At 38.5% G+C, this 22,424-nt stretch overlaps 1 protein-coding gene across 6 annotated transcripts in view; it reads right to left on the minus strand.

Moving 5' to 3' along the window:
* The window catches only part of tle2b (TLE family member 2, transcriptional corepressor b), a 154,269-nt gene that overhangs the window by 64,436 nt on the left and 67,409 nt on the right, over positions 1 to 22,424 (minus strand). For all 6 annotated transcript variants that reach the window (XM_024278858.2, XM_024278859.2, XM_024278862.2 and 3 more), the window contains one exon: positions 6,435 to 6,479. In XM_024278858.2, coding sequence (XP_024134626.1) covers positions 6,435 to 6,479 — 45 coding nt within the window. The remainder of the gene's footprint in view (positions 1 to 6,434; positions 6,480 to 22,424) is intronic.

Genomic DNA, 22,424 nt, shown 5'->3' on the forward strand with positions numbered 1-22,424 from the left:
TTTTCTTGCCGCAGCTCAACGCCCCCCCCCTCCTGTTTTCTTTCCTTTCACTCATTTTCATCCTTTCATCCATTCGTCGAGGTTTTATCTTCTTTTCTTCCTGTTTACCCTCTCCCCTTTAATCCCTGCAATTATCCTGTTTTTCCTGGTGTTTCTTCTCCTCCTTTACTTGCTTTTTTAAATCCCCATTTTATTGACGTTTCTCTCTCTTCTTGTTGTTTCTGCCCTTTTCTAAAAGGATTTCATCACTACTTTTCCAACTTTCTCCTTAATTTCATCTTAAACTTCTCTCTCTCCTACAGATCTATTCCGTCTCTTAATAATTCTTTAATATCTTTCATTTTCTTTTTACGATTCCGCTTTTCCTTTAATCTCATTCTTCACTTGTTCTCTCTTGAACGCACCTCCTCCTCTCCCACATAGGTTTAAAACATTCTCTTTCTACTTCACTTTTCTATAACCCCCTCCTGACTGTTCCTTCACCTTCCTCCTCCTCCTCCTCCTCCTCCTCAGAGGTCATGCCAGCAGCCCGGACTGATACTTTCCTCCGTTCTCCTTTATCTGCTCACTTCCTGCAGAGTTAGTTTCTCCTCTGAGATTAAAGTAAAACTTTATCGTTCCGTTTGGTACCAAACAACAATTCCAGCACCAAACTCCTGTTGGTGTGCGGACCGTTCGACCCACATGTGGCTCTTTGGTTAAAAAAAATAAAATAAAAAAATCATCTTTTTTATGGAGATATTCTTTTATTGATTTAAAGTCAAAACAAAATCACTTTCATGTTACGCTACTCTATCCCTTAGACCCAAAAAGAGGCATAACGTAAGTTGGGGGCTCGTCTGGGTTTGTGCTAGTGACAGATTTTGTAGACTTGTCTTATTATATATGGATTTCAGATTTACTTATTTGTTTGTTGGGGTTTTTGTGTAGTTTGGTTGACAGTTTTTATCTTTGAAAGAGTTTTTGAGTTGTTATATTTCATTTGCTTTTTAAGCTACATCCTTTTACAAGCCCCTAGACGGGGGTGAAACGTAAATTGGGGGCTTGTCCGGGATTTAGACTTAAAACAAAATCACTTTATGAAATATAACAACTCATACCGAGGAGCATAAGCTCCTCAATCCCCTAGACCCAAAAAGAGGCGTAACATAATTTGGGGGCTCGTCCGGGATTTATACGTAAAACAAAATCACTTTTATGTAATGCTCCAAAAGCGGTATAACGTAAATCAGGGGCTCGTCCGGGTTTAACTGTGCTAGTGACAGTTTTGGTTGACTTGTCCTGTGATATAAGGGTTTCAGATTTACTTACTTGTTTGTTGGTATTTTTGTTGACAGTTTCTTTGTGAAAGTTTTTGAGTTGTTATATTTCATTTGCTTTTTCTACCTTTATGTTTCATTCTTTTACAAGCCCCTAGACGGGGGTGTAATGTAAATTGGGGGCTCGTCCGGGATTAGACTTAAAACAAAAATCGCTTTGTGTTTTACTCCACAGTCACGTAGACCCAAAAAGGGGCGTCACAGCTTTATAGAATGGAGTTGCTAAGAATGTACTATTTCTATGGAATCAATCAAGTCATGTTAACATCAGCAGTGAGTAAAGAAAAGAGTGAAACTGAAGCAGAACTTAAGAAAAATCGAGAAAACATCGTTTGACTTTAGTTGCTGCGTCTTCTTTGCTGGAGTCGCCGTGCAGCCGACTGAAGAAATGAGGAAAATAGACAGTAGTTTGTGTGGACGTCCTACAGGACTCATGTATCACGTGCACATCCTGTGCCTATAAGGTTTAAGATGGGACCAGTACTCACATCTTACCAACAACTTGAGTGTGATGTAATGACATCGTACGACAGCATCACCAAAAGGTCTTAAGGTCCAACTTACAAATACTTCACAAGACATTTACCAACAACCAAAGGTCCCCAAATCATGACATTTTGTGACATTTGGGTCACGCAGGCAAAGGTTCTTGACTTAGGAGATATTTGGCTACATTTTTGTGAAGTTTAGTTCTGGGATCACCAAAAAGCCCCAAAGAAATTCTAGTGAAAGATTCAGAAAAAACAACTCATTAAGACAAATCTCCAGGGTTTAATCTGAAGGTAACTCCATGTTTTTAATACCAGGAGGACAAACACGTTTTCCAAAAAAGTGCTGATTCATGTTTAAGCGTTCAGAGCTGCCAGCACTGAAGCAGCTGAAGCAAACATTCACTGTTTGGACGGAAATATCAGTATTTTGGTGTCTAATCACCATGAAAGGTAAAGTTATAACGAGGTTAACACGCAGACGACGACTTCCAACAACCAAGGTTTTTGTCATGATCTGATGGGGAAGTCTTAAAAATGTCCCCGCCTGCCCGGACCAACAGTCCGACTCCAGTTACAGTTGAACTGGGTGATGGTTCTGGATGGTTCTGTCTGTCTGTGCAGAGGTCCACCAGCTGGATCAGGTCCAGTGCCGCGGTTCACCCCCCCACCACGCTCTGCCTCCACGTCTGTCTGTCTCCATGACGCAGGCAGCTATTTTTGACCAGCAGTCTTTGGTTTCAAAGAACAAACATGCATTAAATCTTAAGAACATCTCATTTCAGGAAGGATGTGTGGAAACGTCCTTTCATCAGCGCTCAGAGCTGGTCGTCTGTGTTGATACAAAGAGAAAAATGAGTTTCACGCTGCCGCTTTGAACAACCACACTGTGGATAAAAGTTATTTTGTCAGTTTGTCATTAAAAGCTTCATTAAATACACTTTCTTATATGCATATTACTGGAATAGTAGATAACAAATGAGCTGAGCCTCTTGATAAAACGTACAAACAAAACATTCATTTTCTTTATTTAACATGGGATATTATTTTTCAACTAAATATAACTTTTTTTTAATCAAATCTGCAACAAAAGAGCAAAACTTTTAAATATTTGTGTTGACTGTTTACTCTTAACAAAAACAAAAAACTCAAAATAATGAAGCAAATTTCTTCAATAATTGTTTTACAAAGCGTGTTTTTGATGAGTTTGGATCGGTATCGGACATTCTTCCACCGTGGGGGATGGGTAAGATGGGACCGGGGGAGGGGTCTCTGTATTCGTGGATTTGGTGTGTATTAGGTCCCCAACCCCCACGAACAACGGCGAATACTGTATGTAAAGAATGTGTTTGTGGGGGGAGCGAAGAAGAATGCAGACGAAAAGAGGACAAAACTTTCCGTTTGGATCTTGACTCTGGAAAAGCTCTGGCCGGACGCTTCCTGCTGTCGTAAAACCTTTGCACCAATCAATGGGTTACATCGTGTGACCACAGAAGCTCCGCCCTAAATTCTATTCTTCTACGGACCAACGACAAACTGGGCTAGAAATGGTACCAGTCGGTCCTGCTTAACGGGTCCATTTTTTAAATGGAAACGCTTAAATGTCCAATCTGGACCGCTCAGCGGAAATGAGGTGTAACCTGGTATCCTAACCCGGTATCCTAACCCGGTATCCTAACCCGGTACCGCCTCCTTTGGGTCGGGGTCTCCTGATTTAAAGGGAACATCCAACACGTCAAAAGTTAGGGACACCCAAAACGGCAAAAAGGGACGCGGAGGGGACCCGAACCGTACCTCTGTACTATGAATAAATCCAAGATAAAACACATGAAGGATGAAATAAATGATCATAAATAGTCCAATCGAAATACTGGACAATAATATTTAGCTCCTCTTGTGTTTCCTGTCACACACGACCATCAAGATTCTCCTGAATGCCACTTTTCTTCTTATGGTATTGCACGGTATGACAGCCAAAGACTAAACCACAAATAGAGACTAAACAAATCGAAATCTCTTCGAAGAATAAGTAAATAATTATGCCCAAATAATATAGTTAAAGGCTTCTTTCTTGAGCCTTTAACCCGAGAACTCTTTCACAATAAAAGTTCCACCATCACTTTTGCCGGGTGATTTTTACGTGATATAAAATACCCAGTAAAGAGTATTTCTCATAAAAAAAGATCAAGATATATCAACACGTGATAAATTAGAGTAGTTTTCTTTTATTTCAAACTGTGCTTTATGCAACAAAGTGGGTAAAAAAAAGCATAGGAAGAGCCAAGAACATGCTTGAAAATGACTGAAAAAATGGAATTTGGGAAGAAAAAAAATCCTAAAAAAATAAATAAAGATCCTGTACACTTGGCCTTTGGTCCACTCTTTCCTGGGACATGTGGGACTTCACCCAGGGACCCATGACACTCCAAAAATGCAACAACTTAAAAACAATGTAATACTTTTGCTCGGATGAAAATCACCGATCCAATCCAATGAAAATGATGTTCTTGTGGTATTTTTTTCTAAAGATAGGGAACATATACATTAAGAAACTAGGGATGTCCCGATCAGGTTTTTTTGGGCCTGATCCGATTCCGAGTCATTTGATTTTGAGTATCTGCCGATACCGAGTCCCGATCCGATACTTTTATAAGACATTTAAAACATGAATAAACTGAAGAAACAGATTAGTGTTGTCCCTTATTTTTATTTCATTAACTTTCTTTTATCATTAAAAACTTAAATAAAAAACTTTTGTAAAGTAGCCTAGCTTTAATAAACAAGTAAAAATACAGCAAATATAAACTAGGAAAAAAATACAACTTTCTTGTTATATAAGTGATAATTAGTCATGTGATAAAGTTTAGTGACTTTAGCTTTAACATCTTTAGAGCTTTTGAACATTTTTGACCAAATGTGATTCCTGTCCTCATTTAGAATTCTTAAAAATAAATTATAAGACTTTGTTTCAGCATAAAATTTGATGAGTGTTCATGAATAGCTGATATCATTATTAGTTTTAATGTATTCGTTTTCTTTATTCAGTTATTTTTAAGATTATTTGCCTATTTTTAAGTTCTTAAGACATCACATTTTCTGTTTTATTACCACAGTAGTTAATTTTCTTAACTGTTATTTCTCTGTCAGATAAATCAAACAGGCATATCAAAGGACAGCTCGGGTCCTAAGGAGTTATATCACGGCGTTAGCATGTAGCAGTTAGCAGTTGCTGTTTAGCCATCTGTCTGCAGCATGAAGAGTTTCACATTAAAAAGAAACAAAATACTGTCTTTTTCTGTTGGAATACCTTTAGAGGTTGTTGTTTGAGTTATGACAAACCAATAGAGACACTTGCTGTCAGTTTAAAGCGTTTTTAAAATAGTTATTGGTCCCGGAAGTTAGCTTTCTAGCTAGCTTTGTTTACAAGTTAGCATTCTGATTGAGCTGCTGCCGTTTTCTGCTGCGTTTTCTGGTGATGGCATTTTGTGATCTTTTCCTGACATGCAGACTTGGAGTGGAGTATTTATCCGTAATGATAAGATGAAATATAAAGCTCTGATCATAATGAGAATAAATGAAATATCCGATCCTGATCGGACAAAGGAGTCCGATTCCGATCGAGTCCCAAACACGTGATCGGCCCCGATTTCCGATCACGTGATCGGATCGGGACATCCCTAAAAGAAACCTAAACATAAAGTGCATTTCTGAGTATTTATTTATTGAATTTGATGTGAATCAGGAGCAGATAAAAAAACTGGTCGTATTTGTGACAGAACGGTCAAGGAACTCCTACTGCTCTGCAGAAACTATGTCCTAGAAAATGTTAATTTTGGCTCAAAAACTGCATAATAATACGACAGAGTATTAGGACCATAAAACAAGTAATATTACAAGTTTTACTCGTAAAATTATGACTTAAAATCTGGTAAATTTATGAGTTTTTTCTCGTAAATGTTTTAAAGTGGAATGGAGGCTGCGGTCCCACGAACGAACGAATGAACGCCGTGAGCTGAAGCGGACTAAACTGTGAAAAGCGTCTTGGATTTCAACAGGTAAACGGAATATTTGAAACGTTTCAGATGTTTGGACATGACGTAAGGAGGTGAAAGGGCTTCTGGGTATTTGAATAAAAGAGCAAAATAAAGTGATGGTCGTGTGAATGTTGTCTCTGAGCTCTTTGTTTTACATATGAAACTCCACAAAATAATTTGATTTTGAATCGCCAAAAGTTTCAGAATTTCTGTTTTTAACAATCTGGAAATAAATCTTTACAAGAGACTCCACGGCTCTGATTAATAGACAACTTTGGTACTTTTCTCATTAATTTAAGACTTTAAATCTTGTAAATGTGTGACTTATTTTTGTAAATTTACGAGATTAAAACTCATACGTTTAGCCTATGACTTTTAAAGTCATAGATAAACGACTTTTTCTCGTAAATTTAGGAGATTTAAAATAAAAATGTCTTTATGAAGTGGCCATAATACTATAATCATAATTAAAAAGCCACTTTGACAATAGATCTAAAGTAGATCTAAAGATGTATAATCATAATTAAAAACCCCACTTTGACAGTAGATCCAAAGAAGAGACTTTAATATCAAGTAGATCCTTCCGTTCTTACCTGCTTGTGCATCTCGATGTTGAGCCCGTAGGACATCTCGTAGTACTGCAGAGACAAAAACAAATGACAGAGCACGGTTGGCATTTTGTTCACGGCACACATTAACATTCCCTCTTACACAATATCCCCGCCGAACATCTGTTGCTCTGCATCGCCACATATGCTGCTGTTCATCATTGTTGTAATGGAAGAGAAGAATGAGGAGAGGGAAGAGAGAGTGTGTGACAGTAATGAGGTCTTTATCGCCCGGTGACTGTGTGTGTGTGACATAGAAACGGTACTTTTGGTGTTTTTCTGTGCGTGGATGTAGGGACGCCACTGACGAATGTGTGTGAAACACATGACTGAACAAACTTTTGGCACACCTGCATCATAGAAATGAAGTTTGGGATATTTTTAGCGTATTTCTAACGTTGTGACCACACAAACATCTGCATTGTGTTGCTACATTCTCAAGAGCGACAAATGAAATCCAAGCAGAACTCCTTTTTCCGAAATGCAATAATCTGTCACTCGACAAAGACGAGCTGGAACAGCTGCAGAAGTGGGTCACAGAAAGCAGCACAAACCTCATTTATCTGCGTTTGAATTTCCCTCTGCCATCAGGAAATGTATACTCCTCAGTTCTGATGTAACTGACAAGCAGCACTAATGCTAATCTCCTTAGCAGCCCTTGTCTTTGATTTAGACCTAAAGCCCCTGACCACAATCCAAGCAGATTAGTCTGAGCTGTGGCCACAAACACAGAAGCAAACGCGTTGAAGGCCGTCGTCACAGCAGACATTCCTGTGAGACCCCTACGATGACACGGTGTTCTAGAGGGATTCTCTGACATATGTAAAGAAAAGTAAACTGCATTTCTGATCATGTCTTAATTCAAACCGTTTAGAATTTAAAAAAAAAAATGCTGTTAGAAAAAGATCGTCCGCTCCATTCGGATGCGTCCAGTTTCAGATCCATGAATGTTTTTGTTTTCCTCGTCTGAGCTGGAATCTGGATCTAAACTGCACGACAGCTCCAATAATGCTCGCCATTTTTGTTTCATCAATAATGTTAGGTGAGGGGCTGTAAGCTAGCAGAGAGCTCTCAGTTACGGGACAGGATCAGGGGGTGGGTTATTCCAAAAAATAAGTCAATAAATATTCATGGATCAGTCAGAATGTCTTCCTCTGGAACACAACACAAACTTTACGAAGGTGCTTTATGTCCAGTCCAGATTTCAGAATAAAATCACTCACTGATTCCCTTGATGACTACAAAACAATGCATTGTGGGAAACTGTATCTTGACTGGCGCTAAATGAAGGAAATCTGTGTTTTTGGAAACTCTTTCTGGACAAAAGTGAATCACTGATGTAAAAATAAACACGGTTTCAAATCCTCTGTGGTTCTGAGCATTATTGTTGCCTTAAATCATAATTAAAACATCATCAGGAACGCTTTTAAAAGAGATCAAAAGATAATCTTACAGTAAAACGTAAAAACTGAGACAATAAAAGCTCTGTAATTTGTTACATTTAAAAAAAATGATTTTTAATCAAATTACATTTTTGAGTTCAGCAAAATATCAATCCAAAAATTTGATTTGATGAAAACTGAACATTTTAAATATTAATTGATCCAATCTTTCACTTTTTTCAATGTATTCAAGCCAATGCTAACGATTCAAATGACTCAATTGTTAGTAAAAAAAAAAAAAATGCAAACACCAATAGAATATAAATAAAATATATATAATAAAATATAAATATACATTTTACTATTTAAAAATTCAACAGCAGTGAGTTGTAGTCGACAAAATATATCATTTTTACTTTTAAAAGAACCAATTTTTTTCAATTTTTTACTATGGGGGCTAAGAATCGTTGGAAAAAGGAGGTGTATATTTGTACAAACCCCTTCTGGATGTGACAATGAAGTTTAAATTACCCCCTTTTAAATAAAAACATATGGAAAGGACAAAACATTGTTCGTGAACTTTGGGGTCAGAGGTTTGAAGCGTCTGGAATGGCTTTAGGAACGTGATGACATCACTTTACTGCATGAACAGACCAATCAAGAGCAGAGGACCAATCAGCAGACGGATTCAAATGTTTGCTCTGTTTCCACACATGAGGCAGGAAGTGACTCTATACCTTCCAGTCTGTCACACTGCTGGAACATATCTGTGTTTGTGCACCTGAACGTGTCAGCACACATCACAGCGTCTGCCCGCTGCAGGCTTTGTGCGTCCATGTGCTTCCTAAATGTGTGGGGGTCTCTTCCGCTCCCAGGGTGCATCAGTAATGTTCCAGGAGGCGAGCGGCGAGCAGACATTCGTCACGGTGACAAAGGCGTCCTCTGCCTCGGGATGGGCGACGCGCTGACGGATGCGAGGGAGACGTGGCTCTCCCTCCTCGCCGTCTTCTCACTCATTTTCACCGGAGCGCCGTCCTCTCTCCATTTATTCTGTGCCTCGTTCACCCCCCCCCCGACCCCCACCACCACACACCTCCATCTCCTCGTTCACCCCCCCCACACCACCACACACCTCCATCTCCATCTCGCAGTAGCTGTCAGGTCGTCTCTCCCAACCAGTCCAGGTATTCCATCCATTCTTCTAGAACGATTTCTATCACTTTTACTCTGCTTTATGGTTTTTACAAACGTTCACGTTTTTTCTGCTGATTATCAGTAAACACAACATGTGATTAATCAGAATCTAAAAAGGTTTGCAGCTAATGAAAAAACTATTATTTGATACCCGTGAAATGCAGATTCGAGCAAAGATGACGAGTTGGAATTATGATAAAACATTCTTGTATGTTTCCTCAGTTCTGTTTGGGTTTCCTCCCACAGCTGACTGGCGACTTAAGTCTCAGTAACATGCACCTGGACTGAACGTTGACCCGTCTGGGTTCTGTGGGTTTTTGGTTTGCGGTAAATCCAGCTGTGTAATTGTGTGATTCATGTCACTGATTCCTGAAATCCTGAAAGAATGTTTTCTGAGGATAATCAACAACCCACAAGCGCTTGATCTGATCAGAACCGGATTATGAAAACGATGCAAAAGCATCAAATGAAACGGCTCAGTAGGGGGAAGATTATGTAAGTTTACTTCTTCAAACACGTTTTTAAAACAATAAATCAAGCTCTACTTGATTTTAGTTAATAATTCTCAACTACCTGTGATAAGCTGGTGTGAATGCTGAAAGTAGTCGTTTATGATGCTGAAAATTGTGACGCAATTGACTTTAATTGCTGAAAGGATTTCCTGAAAATGCAAAAACTATCTGGAAAATATTAAATTTGCTAAAAGACTCGAAATGTCGTCAAAGAACTATGATACACCGCTGAAGTTGGCCTAAATTTCTGAAAAATTTGTAGTAAAATTACTTAAAAATCCCTAATACATGATAATTTAGCAAATATATTTGGCATGTTGCTTAAATATGTGCTAAATTAGCCCAAAAAAAACTCAGTATATAACAAATTAGTAAAAAAAAAAAGCTAGCTTGTTGCTTAAATACTAGCTAAACTCTAAAATAATATAAAATTTCTCAGTAAACTAAATTAGTCAAAAGTGTTAGCCTGTTGCTAGAATAGAAGCTAAACTCTAAATCATCCTAGTAAAACATCAGTGGATAACAAATTAGCCAAAAAAGTTATCATATTGCTAAAATATTAGCTAAACTCCAATTTGTTTTACATAATTACTACAAATGATTAAAACATAACCCATGAATACATTTAAAGGTTTGTAGATAATCCACAAAAAAAAAAAACAAAACATTGAAATGTGAAGACTTACTCATCATTCTCTATGGGGGATATTTTGCACAATATTTTAAAAACAATACAGTTTATAAATGCCAAAAGTAAAAGTAGTAATGTCCTGAACGAGCTGAATGTTTTGATGCCAAGATTAATGAAATCACTGAAAGTGTGATTGAGTTTTTAACGACTAAAACGTTCGGAAAGGAGCAGGAGAATCACTTTTGTTGAATGATTACTAAGAATTCACACTATTAATGAAATGTGACTTAAGAGTGTTCTTGTGTGTTTTTATTTAATCAAAGAATTGAATCATTTCTGTAATGAGTTTGATACATATGGACGATTTTTACTAGTAGTGTCTACAATTCAGGGCTAAAATAAACCTAATCAATAAATCAATCAATCAGTCAATCAGTCAGTCAGGACTTCAAAAGGTGCTGTAGATGTGTGCATCAGTATTTTCTACCGATAGCAACGCAGAAGAAGCAACAACGTCATTATTTTTGTTTTGATTTTATTCTTTATTGTTCAATTCCTCACATTAGAGACAGAAGTACCGCTGAAAGCGCCATCAGTCAGATGCAGCTCCTGCAGTAGATGGTGAAGCTCGCTGGGAGAGTCTCTGAATGATCTCATGAACCCAGACATGGAGCTCTGCAGAATAAACAATATAATATAGAATAATAATTTTTCAGAAGTTCAGAAGCGTTGCACATTGCATGATTTGGTAAAACTTTACAATAACTACACATTATGAAGCATTAGTTAAGCATTATTTGTGCATGAGTTAACCCCTAATTAATCATTTATAAAGCCTCACTCCTACTTTATTAAGCAGTAGCTTATATGTGCTGTTATTAACCCTTTATTCATGATTTAAAAGGATAACTATAATGTGTTTATTAATGGTGTGTTAAGACTTTATTCATTAACAATTACAGATTGAAAATTCAGTATTAAATAAACCAGTTATTTAGATGTGTTTCTTTAAGTTGTAAGCTCATTTACACATTTATAAACCCATATTTCTATTGTGACTTAAGATGAATTCATGTAGTTATAAAACATTTAGTACTTGGTAATTACCTGTTTTTGTGATGTATTCTAAAGTGAAGACTATTTATGTCTTTTAAAGTCTTTATACGTGAGATGTAAAGGTATTGTTATCTTCTTAACAAATTAAAAACAAAACAGAGGGATACACAACAACACACATATTTAATATTATACAACTGAAACGTAACAAGGTTGATGAAGAAATAATAATAATAATGATTTTTCCAGTAAAATAAGCAAAAGTGGATCACAAGTGTCAAAATCACACAAATAAAATCCTCATAAAATAAAAGGATATTATACGGCTGGTAGTGTGAAAAATACTGTGAGTCGTTGTCTTTGAGATAGAGGACTATTAACGCTTTCCTTGTGCAATCTCATGTACTTTTTTAGTAAAATGAACAAACTGGGTCAGTCTACCAAGGAGGACCGACTCATTTCCACGAGGCTTGACGGAAACGGAGTGACACGGTTATCGGCGAGGAAGGAGCTGCGGTGGAGACGACAATAAATGCTGCTTTCTTTAAACCATGACCTTAATCTAGTTGTTTGTGTTCCGAGTCCTCCTGCTGTCAGGCGCCTTTGTCTTCACCATCTTCATCTTTTTCATTCCCGTCATTTCCATCCTCTGTGTGGTTCCAGTCATTTAGTACCCCCCCCCCCAGAAAGAGCAGTATCAATACTCTCCACCTTCTCGCTCCTGTCAGCCTCACCTTTCTTTTATTCCTCCATTTCTCTTGTGACCAGATAAAAAAATGTTTTCATGCTGACACAGACATGTGCAATCTAAGAATCTCTTTCACATGGAAAGCTGCACACATGCTTCAGTCGAGCAGACAAACAAGAGAAAACACACACGTGCATTAGCACACAGCACAGACACTACTTGACTAGCCCTTTGTGCTCCCAGCTCTGCCTTTCCTCCTGCGCTCTCCACATGAAAGACGAGTGACATCTCTCTTTGTTCTGCCTCTCCTCACCTCTCCATCACCGCCCGGCCCTCCTCATCTTTTTAACTCAGGGTCCTGCTCCGCTCTCATTAATCCTCCCCTATGTTGCTGAAATCAGCCCCTCCACCTTCCACTCATTACTCTCCCTCCACTCCTCTTTCACATCCTCTCCTCAGGTTGTGGCTTCCTTTTTTTCTATCTTGGAACAGCAGATTGGATCTGAGGAAGCTCCAGTCTAAAAGCACAATCTTTGATGAAAAGGTCTTTTTCCTACAGTTTAATGAAACTATAAGGGAAGGATCTAATAGTAGGATCAAACAGGAGAGATACCTTCATCGTCATCACAAAGGATTCCTCGTCCCCCAGATGAAACTTAAAATATTGATCTAACTGAACCGTGACAAAAAACCATGGAGAACCAAACAGAGGCAGAACAGAAGACCTGACCACCTTGGAACCAGCAGGAGAACTTTGCCACGTCATGTCACCTGGGTTTTCCTGCAGCCATCTTCACGTCATGCCTTTCCACACTGAAGCACTCTGTTCCTGAGGGGGACTGATGGGGCCGTCCTTCAAGGCTCATGTTCCTGTAGAGCAGGGGTGTCAAACTCAAGTCCTCGAGGGCCGACGTCCTACTGGTTTTCCAGAAATCCTGCCTCATCTGCTGCTGATTACCTGGATCAGGTGTGTTTGGCCAATAAGGAGCTTCAAAGGCAGGTTGGTTGGAAAACATGTAGGACACCGGCCCTTGAGGCCTGGAGTTCGACACCTGTGCTGTAGAGGGTCGCCGGGGCCGCTCCTCTTCACGTCTTTTCCTGAGGAGGGGTTCTGGTACAGCTACATCCTCTGTTTTCTAGACTTCGTTTTGCTCATAAGGGTCCCTCTCCTCATTGGTGTTTTTGGGCATCTGGGATTGGCCCTTTTGGGGAGGGGTACTGTCAGGATTCTGTGCTTAGGGTTTGTCACGTTCTGTTTTCTGGACTTCTGTTTTGTTCTTAAGTGTCCTCTCTTCATGGGTGTTTTAGGCATCTGGCATCGGCCCTTTTGGGGAGGGGTACTGTCATGATTCTGTGCTTAGGTTTTGTCATATTCTGTTTTCTTGACTTTTGCTTTGCCCATAGGTGTCCTCTCTTCATGGGTATTTTTGGGCATCTGGCATCTGCCCTTTTGGGGAGGGGTACTGTCATGATTCTATTCTTGGGTTTTGTCATGATTTTGTCATGTTCTGTTTTCTCTGTCTCGCCATGTTCATGTTGAATCATCTACAGCTGTCTTCATTTAGTTAAACCTCAGTGTATATATCACATTTTTCGGAGTATAAGTCACAGTTTTTTTTCAAAGTTTAGCTGCACTACGGCTTATACTCAGGAACGACTTATGTGCCACTAGAGGGCGCTGCTTCTAAGTAATAAGTATTTGCTACAGACAATGGCAGAAGTGTTGTCCAAAACAAACATGGAAGAGAATCTGATTGTTTTGTTATTTTTCTCACACTGTTTAAAAGATTAGTATTCTTGCATTTATTTATTTATTTTTTAAGCTAAGCTGGCCTTGGTGGATTTGTTCTGAAACGTCAGACTTTTCTACCAAAAGTGCGACTTATACTCTGTAAAATATGGTTAAGTATCTGGTTTTCAGTTCCTCAGTGTCAGGTCATCTGTTCTGTTCTGCCACTGTTTTGGTTCTCCATGGTTTTTGTGTCGTGTTTCAGCTCATTTATTAAATGTTTTAAGTTTCTATCAGCAGAGTTCAGTCTCCTGCATGTGGGTCCTCCTCCACCAGTTCCTGACAAAGCCAATGATCACAGACATGGAGACAGTCTAAAATACTCGTACATAGTAGAACTGTTGACGGACACTCAGAACAGAACAAATGAAGAATGGATCACCAAGTTCTTTTTCTAAAACAGAACAAAATGGCATAAAAGCGTCCTTCAAAAATCAATGAACGCCTTTTACAACCATCCAAGAAAGATTTCCCTTCAAAAATCCTCATTCTTTTGCAAACCAGCCGTCTTTCTGATTGGAGAAATGCGACGAAGGTATGATGGGAACGCAGAGCAGCCAGCGGCAGAGCAAAAGGTGACAGAAAGGACAGTGCTGCTGAGCATTTGGGGAAAAAAACAAATCAAAACGTGTTTTCATATTAAAATGATAATCTAATCCAGGCGGCATTCAAGATTGTTGGAATTTACACAACTCTGTACAACTGCTTTGATTTTGTTCTGAAAATCAGTCGACAAACATCATAATCCTCTCAGATGAGGACTAAGAAACTTTACTCAAATTGTTATGAAGTCTCCCTCCAATGAAAATCCTGTTTTTTAGAGTCTTTAACACGTATGTGTGGAATTTTTCTTATGAAAGAGAACAAATGTGATAAGAATGTTTTGCCTTTTCTAGTATCTCTCATTCTAAACTGTCACAGACTCTGTTTGAATGAATGATCTTCTTTCCATCAACAGCTCTGCTGCACATGCACTAAACCCTCATCTGTTCCTAGTGTCTAGTTCAGGTTCTGGAGAAGAGAAGATGGTATCTTCACATTGACTGCAGTCAAATGAGCCGCCGTTCACATTTCTGTGGTCAAATCAGCATCACTGGATTTTTGGTGTGAGTTTCATCCAATATATACAGTTATAGACTCTGGTTCACCTTAAGTGTCCAGTCTGAATAGACCCAAAGAAAGTAACAGGAATAAAAAGGGAAAAAGACAAACAGCTAAAAATAATATTTATGTATTGAGGGACAAAAAGTGAAATTAAAAGAGGGAAAAAAACGAGGACATTAGTGTTCGAATGCCGTGCAGCGTGTCAGCTGTCTGCTGTGTGTTTCAACACTTGGCAGAACTCACAGCGGAGAAGACAGACGGGCCGGTATTTCCTCCGAGGTTACAGAGCACTAACTGCCGGGTCAGACAGCACCAGACGGATGGTTCTGATGGATCAGTCCACACAAGATAGTTCTCTGTTTCTTTGTCTGTTTTAGAACATGAAAAAACATCAAAAATTGAAAATTTTATGTTTTTATGATGGGCTTAACAGTTTAAGTTGTTGAAAAATTGAGAAATAAACACATTTCTGATTAAATCCAGAACATAAAACAAATTCAGAGCTGGAACTGTTCAATTATCAATACAACTGTTGAAGATGCTGCAAAACACGACGAACAAATGTTTCTCTATTCTACAAAAATAACATTTAATTTACATGTTTTTGTTCATTTCTTCATCGTTTTCTTCCATGTAATACGGCCTATGAGTGCATACGGTTCTGACTCGGTTCTACCAGCCCAAACCTTCCTGCAGATCCAACTGGGTTTGTGAGCCACCGATAGATCTGACAGGTTTTGAGGGATTTAGAAACTAAACTCTTTGTGTTCTTTATTTGGGGGATGCGGTTGGATCTTTTGGTTCTGGATGAGGCGTTCTGTTGGTGCTGCATGAAGACAGACGCAGGACGGCTACAGTCATCCAGCCTGCAGGAGACGTTCTCTAGGTCTGAACTCTCAGCGTTTGAGGAGATAAAAAGCTGATCAAGTCGTGGTTTTGATGTGAGCTCTGAAACTCTGAAAGCTTTGAGTTTTTACATACTTTGTTTTGTATTTTTCCAAAAATCAGCTCTTCACTTCCTTTTCCAGAAACAATAACTTGGTAACATAGATTTAACCGCATCTCAAAGTTTTTCTCGGCTTCTTTTCACACCTGATATTTATATAGAACAGAGTGTCGTCTGCATATATGATGAATAAAATATATTTGGTTTTTACTCAGGCTGAACAGCAGAAGTGCAGTTTTCTTCATTAAACTTTCAACTTCAATGAATTTTCTTGTAATTAATCTTGAAACCAAATAAAGTTAATGACCACAACAGACTGTTTTACCTGTTAGATCGGCTCGGTAAAACTTTCAAAATCCTTACCGAACTGCAAAACAGCAACATGAAATATGTTCGTAATATATGAAAAACTGTCTTTTTATAGTGATGACACAAAAGAGGTAAAAACTTCAGAAAACTATGGTTGTCAGCAGTAAGCAGGCGTCTCTACCATTCCACCATGGCGTCCAATTTAAGTACGTAACAAGCTAGCATAGCAACTCTAGCTTATATAACTAATTGATTGAGGAGCTTAACAACAAAAACTTTTCACATTTCTACAAAGTCTCTTTATATTTTAGCACATTGTGAAGTACTTTTGCAAATTAAACATAAGAAACTATTAATTACAGAGGCTTAATATAATAAAATCATGCAAAATCTGTCATACTTTTAAATAATTTATGCAAATAAGTGCAAACAAAAGCATTAATCCTTTAATTCTGTTCATCTAACGAAATAAAAGTTTTCTTCTTTTCAGTCAATACCAGCTATTCCTATTATTCTCATAATAATCTTCTGTAAACAGAAAATAAAAACACATTTTTGGGACTTTATGTGCTTTAAATTTAACTCCTTCATGTCTGACTTCATGCGATACGCCATGAAAGGGTTAAAGTGAGGACAGACTATCTTAAAATCTAAGACAGTAAAGAGAACTTTTTTCATTGAAAACCTGCTAATAAAAAGGAGAATTCACATCCATGCGTCACCTTTTTTCTAGATCTGCAAACATCCTCAAACTTTAGTTTCTCTGAAGAACCAAAAATCTCTTCCAAACCAAACTCTGACTGAAACATAAAGAAAAGAGAACCTGTGTTTGGAAACACGCTTCACTTTTCTGCTTCCCTTAAGATTAAATCAATATTCCCAGACTTTATTTTTGTTTTTTTAAGGATTACTTTGTTTATGCAGATGAACAGAAACCTTGTGTAAACTATAAGCTTTCCTAAATTTACACAGATTGTTTTTATTGACCAAACTTTGACTAAAATAAAGGAGAGCCAGAGAGGATTCAATCAGACTTAATAAAAAATAAAATAAGTTATTTGTTAATCATCATTCGGCAGGTTGTTCCACCGAAAAAGATGAGAGAGATCTGTCATCTTCATTATCACTTGGAATTGATTTATTTATATCAATCAAAACAAGAATACCAAAGAAGACAAACAAAGAGATATAGATCTATGCATGGAGAAATCATTTTTAGTATAATTAGTCTCAATTTAATTGGGAAATAAAAGTAAAAAAAGATAAATACACATTAAATTATAATTACTCTCAATCATAAATAGACATAGTGGTAAATATAAATACAAAGCATGATAAATAGACATTTTAAGTTTGTCAAAAACAGGATAATTGTTTTTAAAACAAATTAATTGAATCCAAACCACCATTATGATTTACTTAACGAGGTTCCTTCTTTTGTTTGGTTTGTAACTTCTAATAGAAGACACAACAATGGTCCAGAAATCATTAAATATATCACAGGTCAAATATCAAAATGGAACTGCAGCAGAAGCTACATCCATGTGATGCATGTTCAAGAACACGCTAAACACGGGCTCTTTAGCCCACGGTGTTCACACTAGACAAGCAGGGAGGGGCTTCTTCTTCTATTGCTTACTAGCGCATGTCTGCCAGTTGGAGGAGGTTTGATGTAAACCATGCTGCAAGTTTTTTCTTTCACAGATCTAATCTGATAAGAAAAGATTTACTGCACAGAATTCTAGACGTAAACTGAAATGATTCATTTCTCCTCCACGATCAACTTCAAACGGTTGGAACTTCCATGAATCAGAACTAGAAGGGCTGTGATTGGATAAAGTTCCATGTTTTGACTTTTAACAGAGCTCGAAAATGGTCTTAAAAATATGTGAAGCTACGCGTGAACGTGAGAGTTTTGAATGTAGAATCAAGAAATGTGTTTCTCAATGGTTGTGGTCACTTAAAGGCACTTTACAGAGAGCTGTATGAATGTAGTTTGAGACAGAATGCAGAATAATAGTCCAGGAAATCACCTTCTTTGATTTTTAAATTCCCTCTTCGATCATTGTTGATCTACTGATGCTCTTTACGTTAGCATTGACCAAAAATTCAGCTTCCCGCCTGGTAACAGGGAGCAGACAGTGGGAGCACATCACAGACTCGCTTCACTTTAGAGTTTATAAAAACGTTCTTCTGGGTTTTAAATGTCTGCATGGACTGGAACCTCAATATCTTTCAGAACTTTTACATTTTTATCGTCCACGTTGAGTCCTAAGATCTGAAGATCAAATCCTTTTAATGGTTTCCAGGACTCGGCTTGTGACTCGGAGAGACGGAGCTTTTTCAGTTCCTACACTCTGGAATGTGTTCCCCCTTTCTATGAGGTCTGCCAGATCTGTCAGTGGTTTAAGTCACTTTTAAAAACTCATCTTTGAAAACTCATCCTGATAGTCTTCGGTCATTTTGTAAATCGCTCCAACTCCATGGTTTCTGTGACAGGCTGGTGACCTGTCCAGGGTGTAGTCCAGTCACTAAAAATGTCACGTGCCCAAAGCTGAGCTCCTGATTGGTTGAAGCGGCAACATGCCAGACGCCCACAATGCACTGCAAGACCTCCGATCTGGTCTGTACATTGACTTCACATTGAAACTTGACGCCGCTGCCACATGAGTAGGACGTGAATGCAGCATGAGTTGTGGCCTTGACCGTTGGAATGGAGTAAGCCTGCCCTTATTTCCCATCATCCCTTTGCTTACATGCTCTCCTGAAAGCTTACAGACCCTCACTCCCCCAACCTAACATTGGCGGTGCAACAAAAATGGCGGGCAACATCGGAGCTACCTGGCCGTACAGTTAAAGAAATAAGTTTTTGTCTGCTCCTGATCCACAACAATTAGAACAAAGACATATTCAAAAAAACTTATGTCCTCCAATATCAGAAACATGCTACAAAACACAATTTTCATCAGAGTGGGCCTTTGAAACCCTGAAAGTTCAGTGTAATGAAGTATTTCTGGAGGGAAATCTGAGTAGTTTGGAATTGTTGAGTGACACGATCACAGCGTTTGCCTCATGTGAGACTCTGATTGTTCCGCCGGTTCCTTGAACGCCACATCTGACATGTGCAGAACAACAAACAGCTTCACACTGAAAAGAACTAAACCAGGAGTGTCAAACTCGATCACACATGGGGCCAAAATCCAAAACACACATGAGGTCGCGGACCAAACGGGGCAAGCATTTATTGAACACTCTAAAACTACATTTTGAAAACTTTAAAACCGTTAATTCTTAACGTAATTATGAACTAGATATATAGCATTACCTACAATAATGCGAGTGTGAATGATGTAAGCTGAATTTTGCCACTGAAGATGCTGATATTGATGGTTAAAAACACTGAAGCTGATGAAGTTAACAGCCAGCTAAAATATTAGCTAAACGCCAGATTAGCCCCCCAAAAAAAACAACTTAGGTTAGCCAAAACAGCTAGCATGTAGCTGAAAAAATAGCTAAACTTCAAAATATCCTAAAACTGAAAAAAAGCCTAAATTAGCCACAACAGCTAGCATGTAAGTATTAGCCTTACTCCAAAACAGACTGAAAAACTAAAAAAAAAAAACCTAAATAGCTAGCGTGTAGCTGAAATATTAGCTAAACTCCAAAACACCCTCAGAAATTTAAAAAGAAAAGTCTAAATTAGCTAAAACAGCTAGCATACAGCTAGGAAAATAGTCAAATTTCAAATGATCTTAAAAACGGAAAAAAGCCTAAATTAGCCAAAACAGCTAGCATGTAGCTGAAATATTTGCTAAACTCCAAAATAGTCCATAAAGCTAGCAGAATGACAATTTTTAAAACTGTAACTTTTTAACATAATCATGAATAATAAAAAGGCAGGAATATTATTCCAGAATAAATCAACGTAAACCTTAAATAACTTTCAATATTTTACTCTCCATGAAAATATATTTTGTCAAAATTATACAAGTTAGAAATGAGCGCAAGATAACATCGGGTCATTAATAATAATAAAATAAAATGATCTGGAGGGCCGGATAGAATTACCGGAGGGCCGGATCCGGCCCCCGGGCCGTGACTCTGACACACATGAACTAAACACACTCTTGTCTCTCTCCTGGCGTGTTGTTCAACCTCCTCCGTGTTCCGTGTCTCGTCCGGTCTTTCTTTCCTCCTTCCTCATTTTCATTCTGCAGGGAGTTTTTTCTGTTTCACCCCCCCCCCCCCCGTGGACTTGGATGTCAGACAGCAGATCCAGACTCCCTCCGTTCTATCTCCTCCCTGCATTCCAAAAGGAATCCTGGCAGACTTTAAAATAAGCTTCAGGAAGTGGGTCTAATCCAAGGTGATTTCTCTAAATGGGACATTCTTGTGCGTCTCCTCCTCCACGCTTGTGTGTCGCTGCATCAGTGTGTGATACGAAGGCTCCACAACACAAGTGTTCATGGGTGACGTTTCATCTGCACACACACTTTGGCACAGTTTCAGCACGTGGTGGTAAATCCTCAACAGTGCCGATGGGAGTGTCTGGTTCTGCTGGCCAAGTTCCCGAGGTGCATCGATCAGCAGGCCCAGGCGCAATCAGCTCATTTGAGGAATGACCACAGCAGTCTATCATCAGCACAACGGGCAGAGCGGTTAATAATCATTTACAAACAGGCCGGCCTCATTACCATGAAAAGAGCTTGAGCTCAGCTTCACTTCTGACACACCAGAAGTGGCGAAGAATTAAAACTTCTTTAAAAAGCGTCGAAAGACTCCAGATTTGTTATACGTTTGTCTTTTTATTCAGATATTCTATGTTTAAATAATAAATGAAAATCAAAACTACTCTACGGTTGGTCGTAAACGTCTCTCCTTTACTCAAAAACTAAATTTAACATTTTCTGCAGGTGCAAGTTTATCAGTTTGTTTGTAAATTTATAAAATATCTACTGAATTTTTTCCATCTGAAAGGAGCAAAAATAGGTAAAAATGAACATTTTCTATTTTCCTGGCTTGTTTCTTTCATCCCACGTTAGTTTGAATGTTTTTAATTCCCCAAAACACTGAAATCCAAGACTATTACAGTCCAACAAATGTAAGCAAGTCTTCCCTGTTGGAATCAGAGTCTGGATTTGGTCAAACGGCTCGACTTTAGTTGAGGATGTTTAGGAGGTTTTACTCCCAGAGGAGGGAGATCTTCACCAAACGGGGACATGATGTTTTTCTCTCCAGCAATAATGAGCTCAAACACTCAAAATAGAAAAGTTAAAGTAGAAAAAAGGGCTTTAAATTAAGCATAACTGTGTTTGAAATACTGCAGCGATGACGGATGGATTTAAAGCCTTCAGCAGGCGACTGCGTCTGCGTCTGCGTCTGCAGAGCTGCTCCTCTTGCAGCCTGTTGCATCAGAGCGAGGCTGAAAACAACTGGACGTCGCTGCATCGCAGTTTTACATCTACTCGGTAAGATTTTGTTAAAAAGTTATGATGTCATGTCATTTTAGGAGGAAATTAAAACTAGAAATTGCTTTAAAACTTCTGTCTTCCTGTTTTTAAATATATTTTCTCTGTTATGAGTCAAATAAAACGTTGTAGTGTCCTTAAATAAACACTAAGGAATAAAACTGATGTAGAAATGAGTACAAATATTGAAAACATACTTTTCTTAGAGATATTCCTCAAAATAAAATGTCTTCAAGAACAAATGACTCACTAAAATCTTTCAAATTAACTGTTCATCTCTTCACTATATTAAATCTTCTGTTCTCATGGAGGCTGAGCGGCGTGGAGCTTCATGAAGAAGATCTCGACCAGTTTCTTCTCCTGTTCGAGTCCGCCACTCTTAAAAGCAAAAGTACTTTTCTCTCTTTCTCCAGACATCCAAGTGTACTTTTGTATCTAATAGTTTTCTGATGCACCTCCTCTAAACATGCTTTCATCTGTGTTTGTCCTCCTCCACCTCCTCCTCCAGGAGACTCTAATGTGCTCAGAGTGTCGGTCTGGATCATCCTGGAGACGAGCAGCAGGCTGAGATGCTGCATTAAGCAGACACACTTCATGGTTGGAGCAAACACCTCCAACACACACAGTCCTGGAGTGCTAACACAACGTCTCACACACAGATACACAAACCACACACACATCTGCATTAGACATCACAGGACTCTGGATAGTTTTAGTTCGGAACCTGCAGAGCAAACGAGTTAACAGACTTTTATCTTCGATGTGCACGCCTCAGACAACAGGTCGTACTGAACACTTGAAGGGCCTATACTATGCAGAATCCACTTTTTGAGGATTTAAGTGGATTCTACTGTTCATTCCTGACTATAAAGAACCCCAAAGCAGTATTTTGATCC

Source organism: Oryzias melastigma, linkage group LG4, assembly GCF_002922805.2.
Source record: "Oryzias melastigma strain HK-1 linkage group LG4, ASM292280v2, whole genome shotgun sequence".
In the NCBI taxonomy this organism is placed as follows: domain Eukaryota; kingdom Metazoa; phylum Chordata; class Actinopteri; order Beloniformes; family Adrianichthyidae; genus Oryzias; species Oryzias melastigma.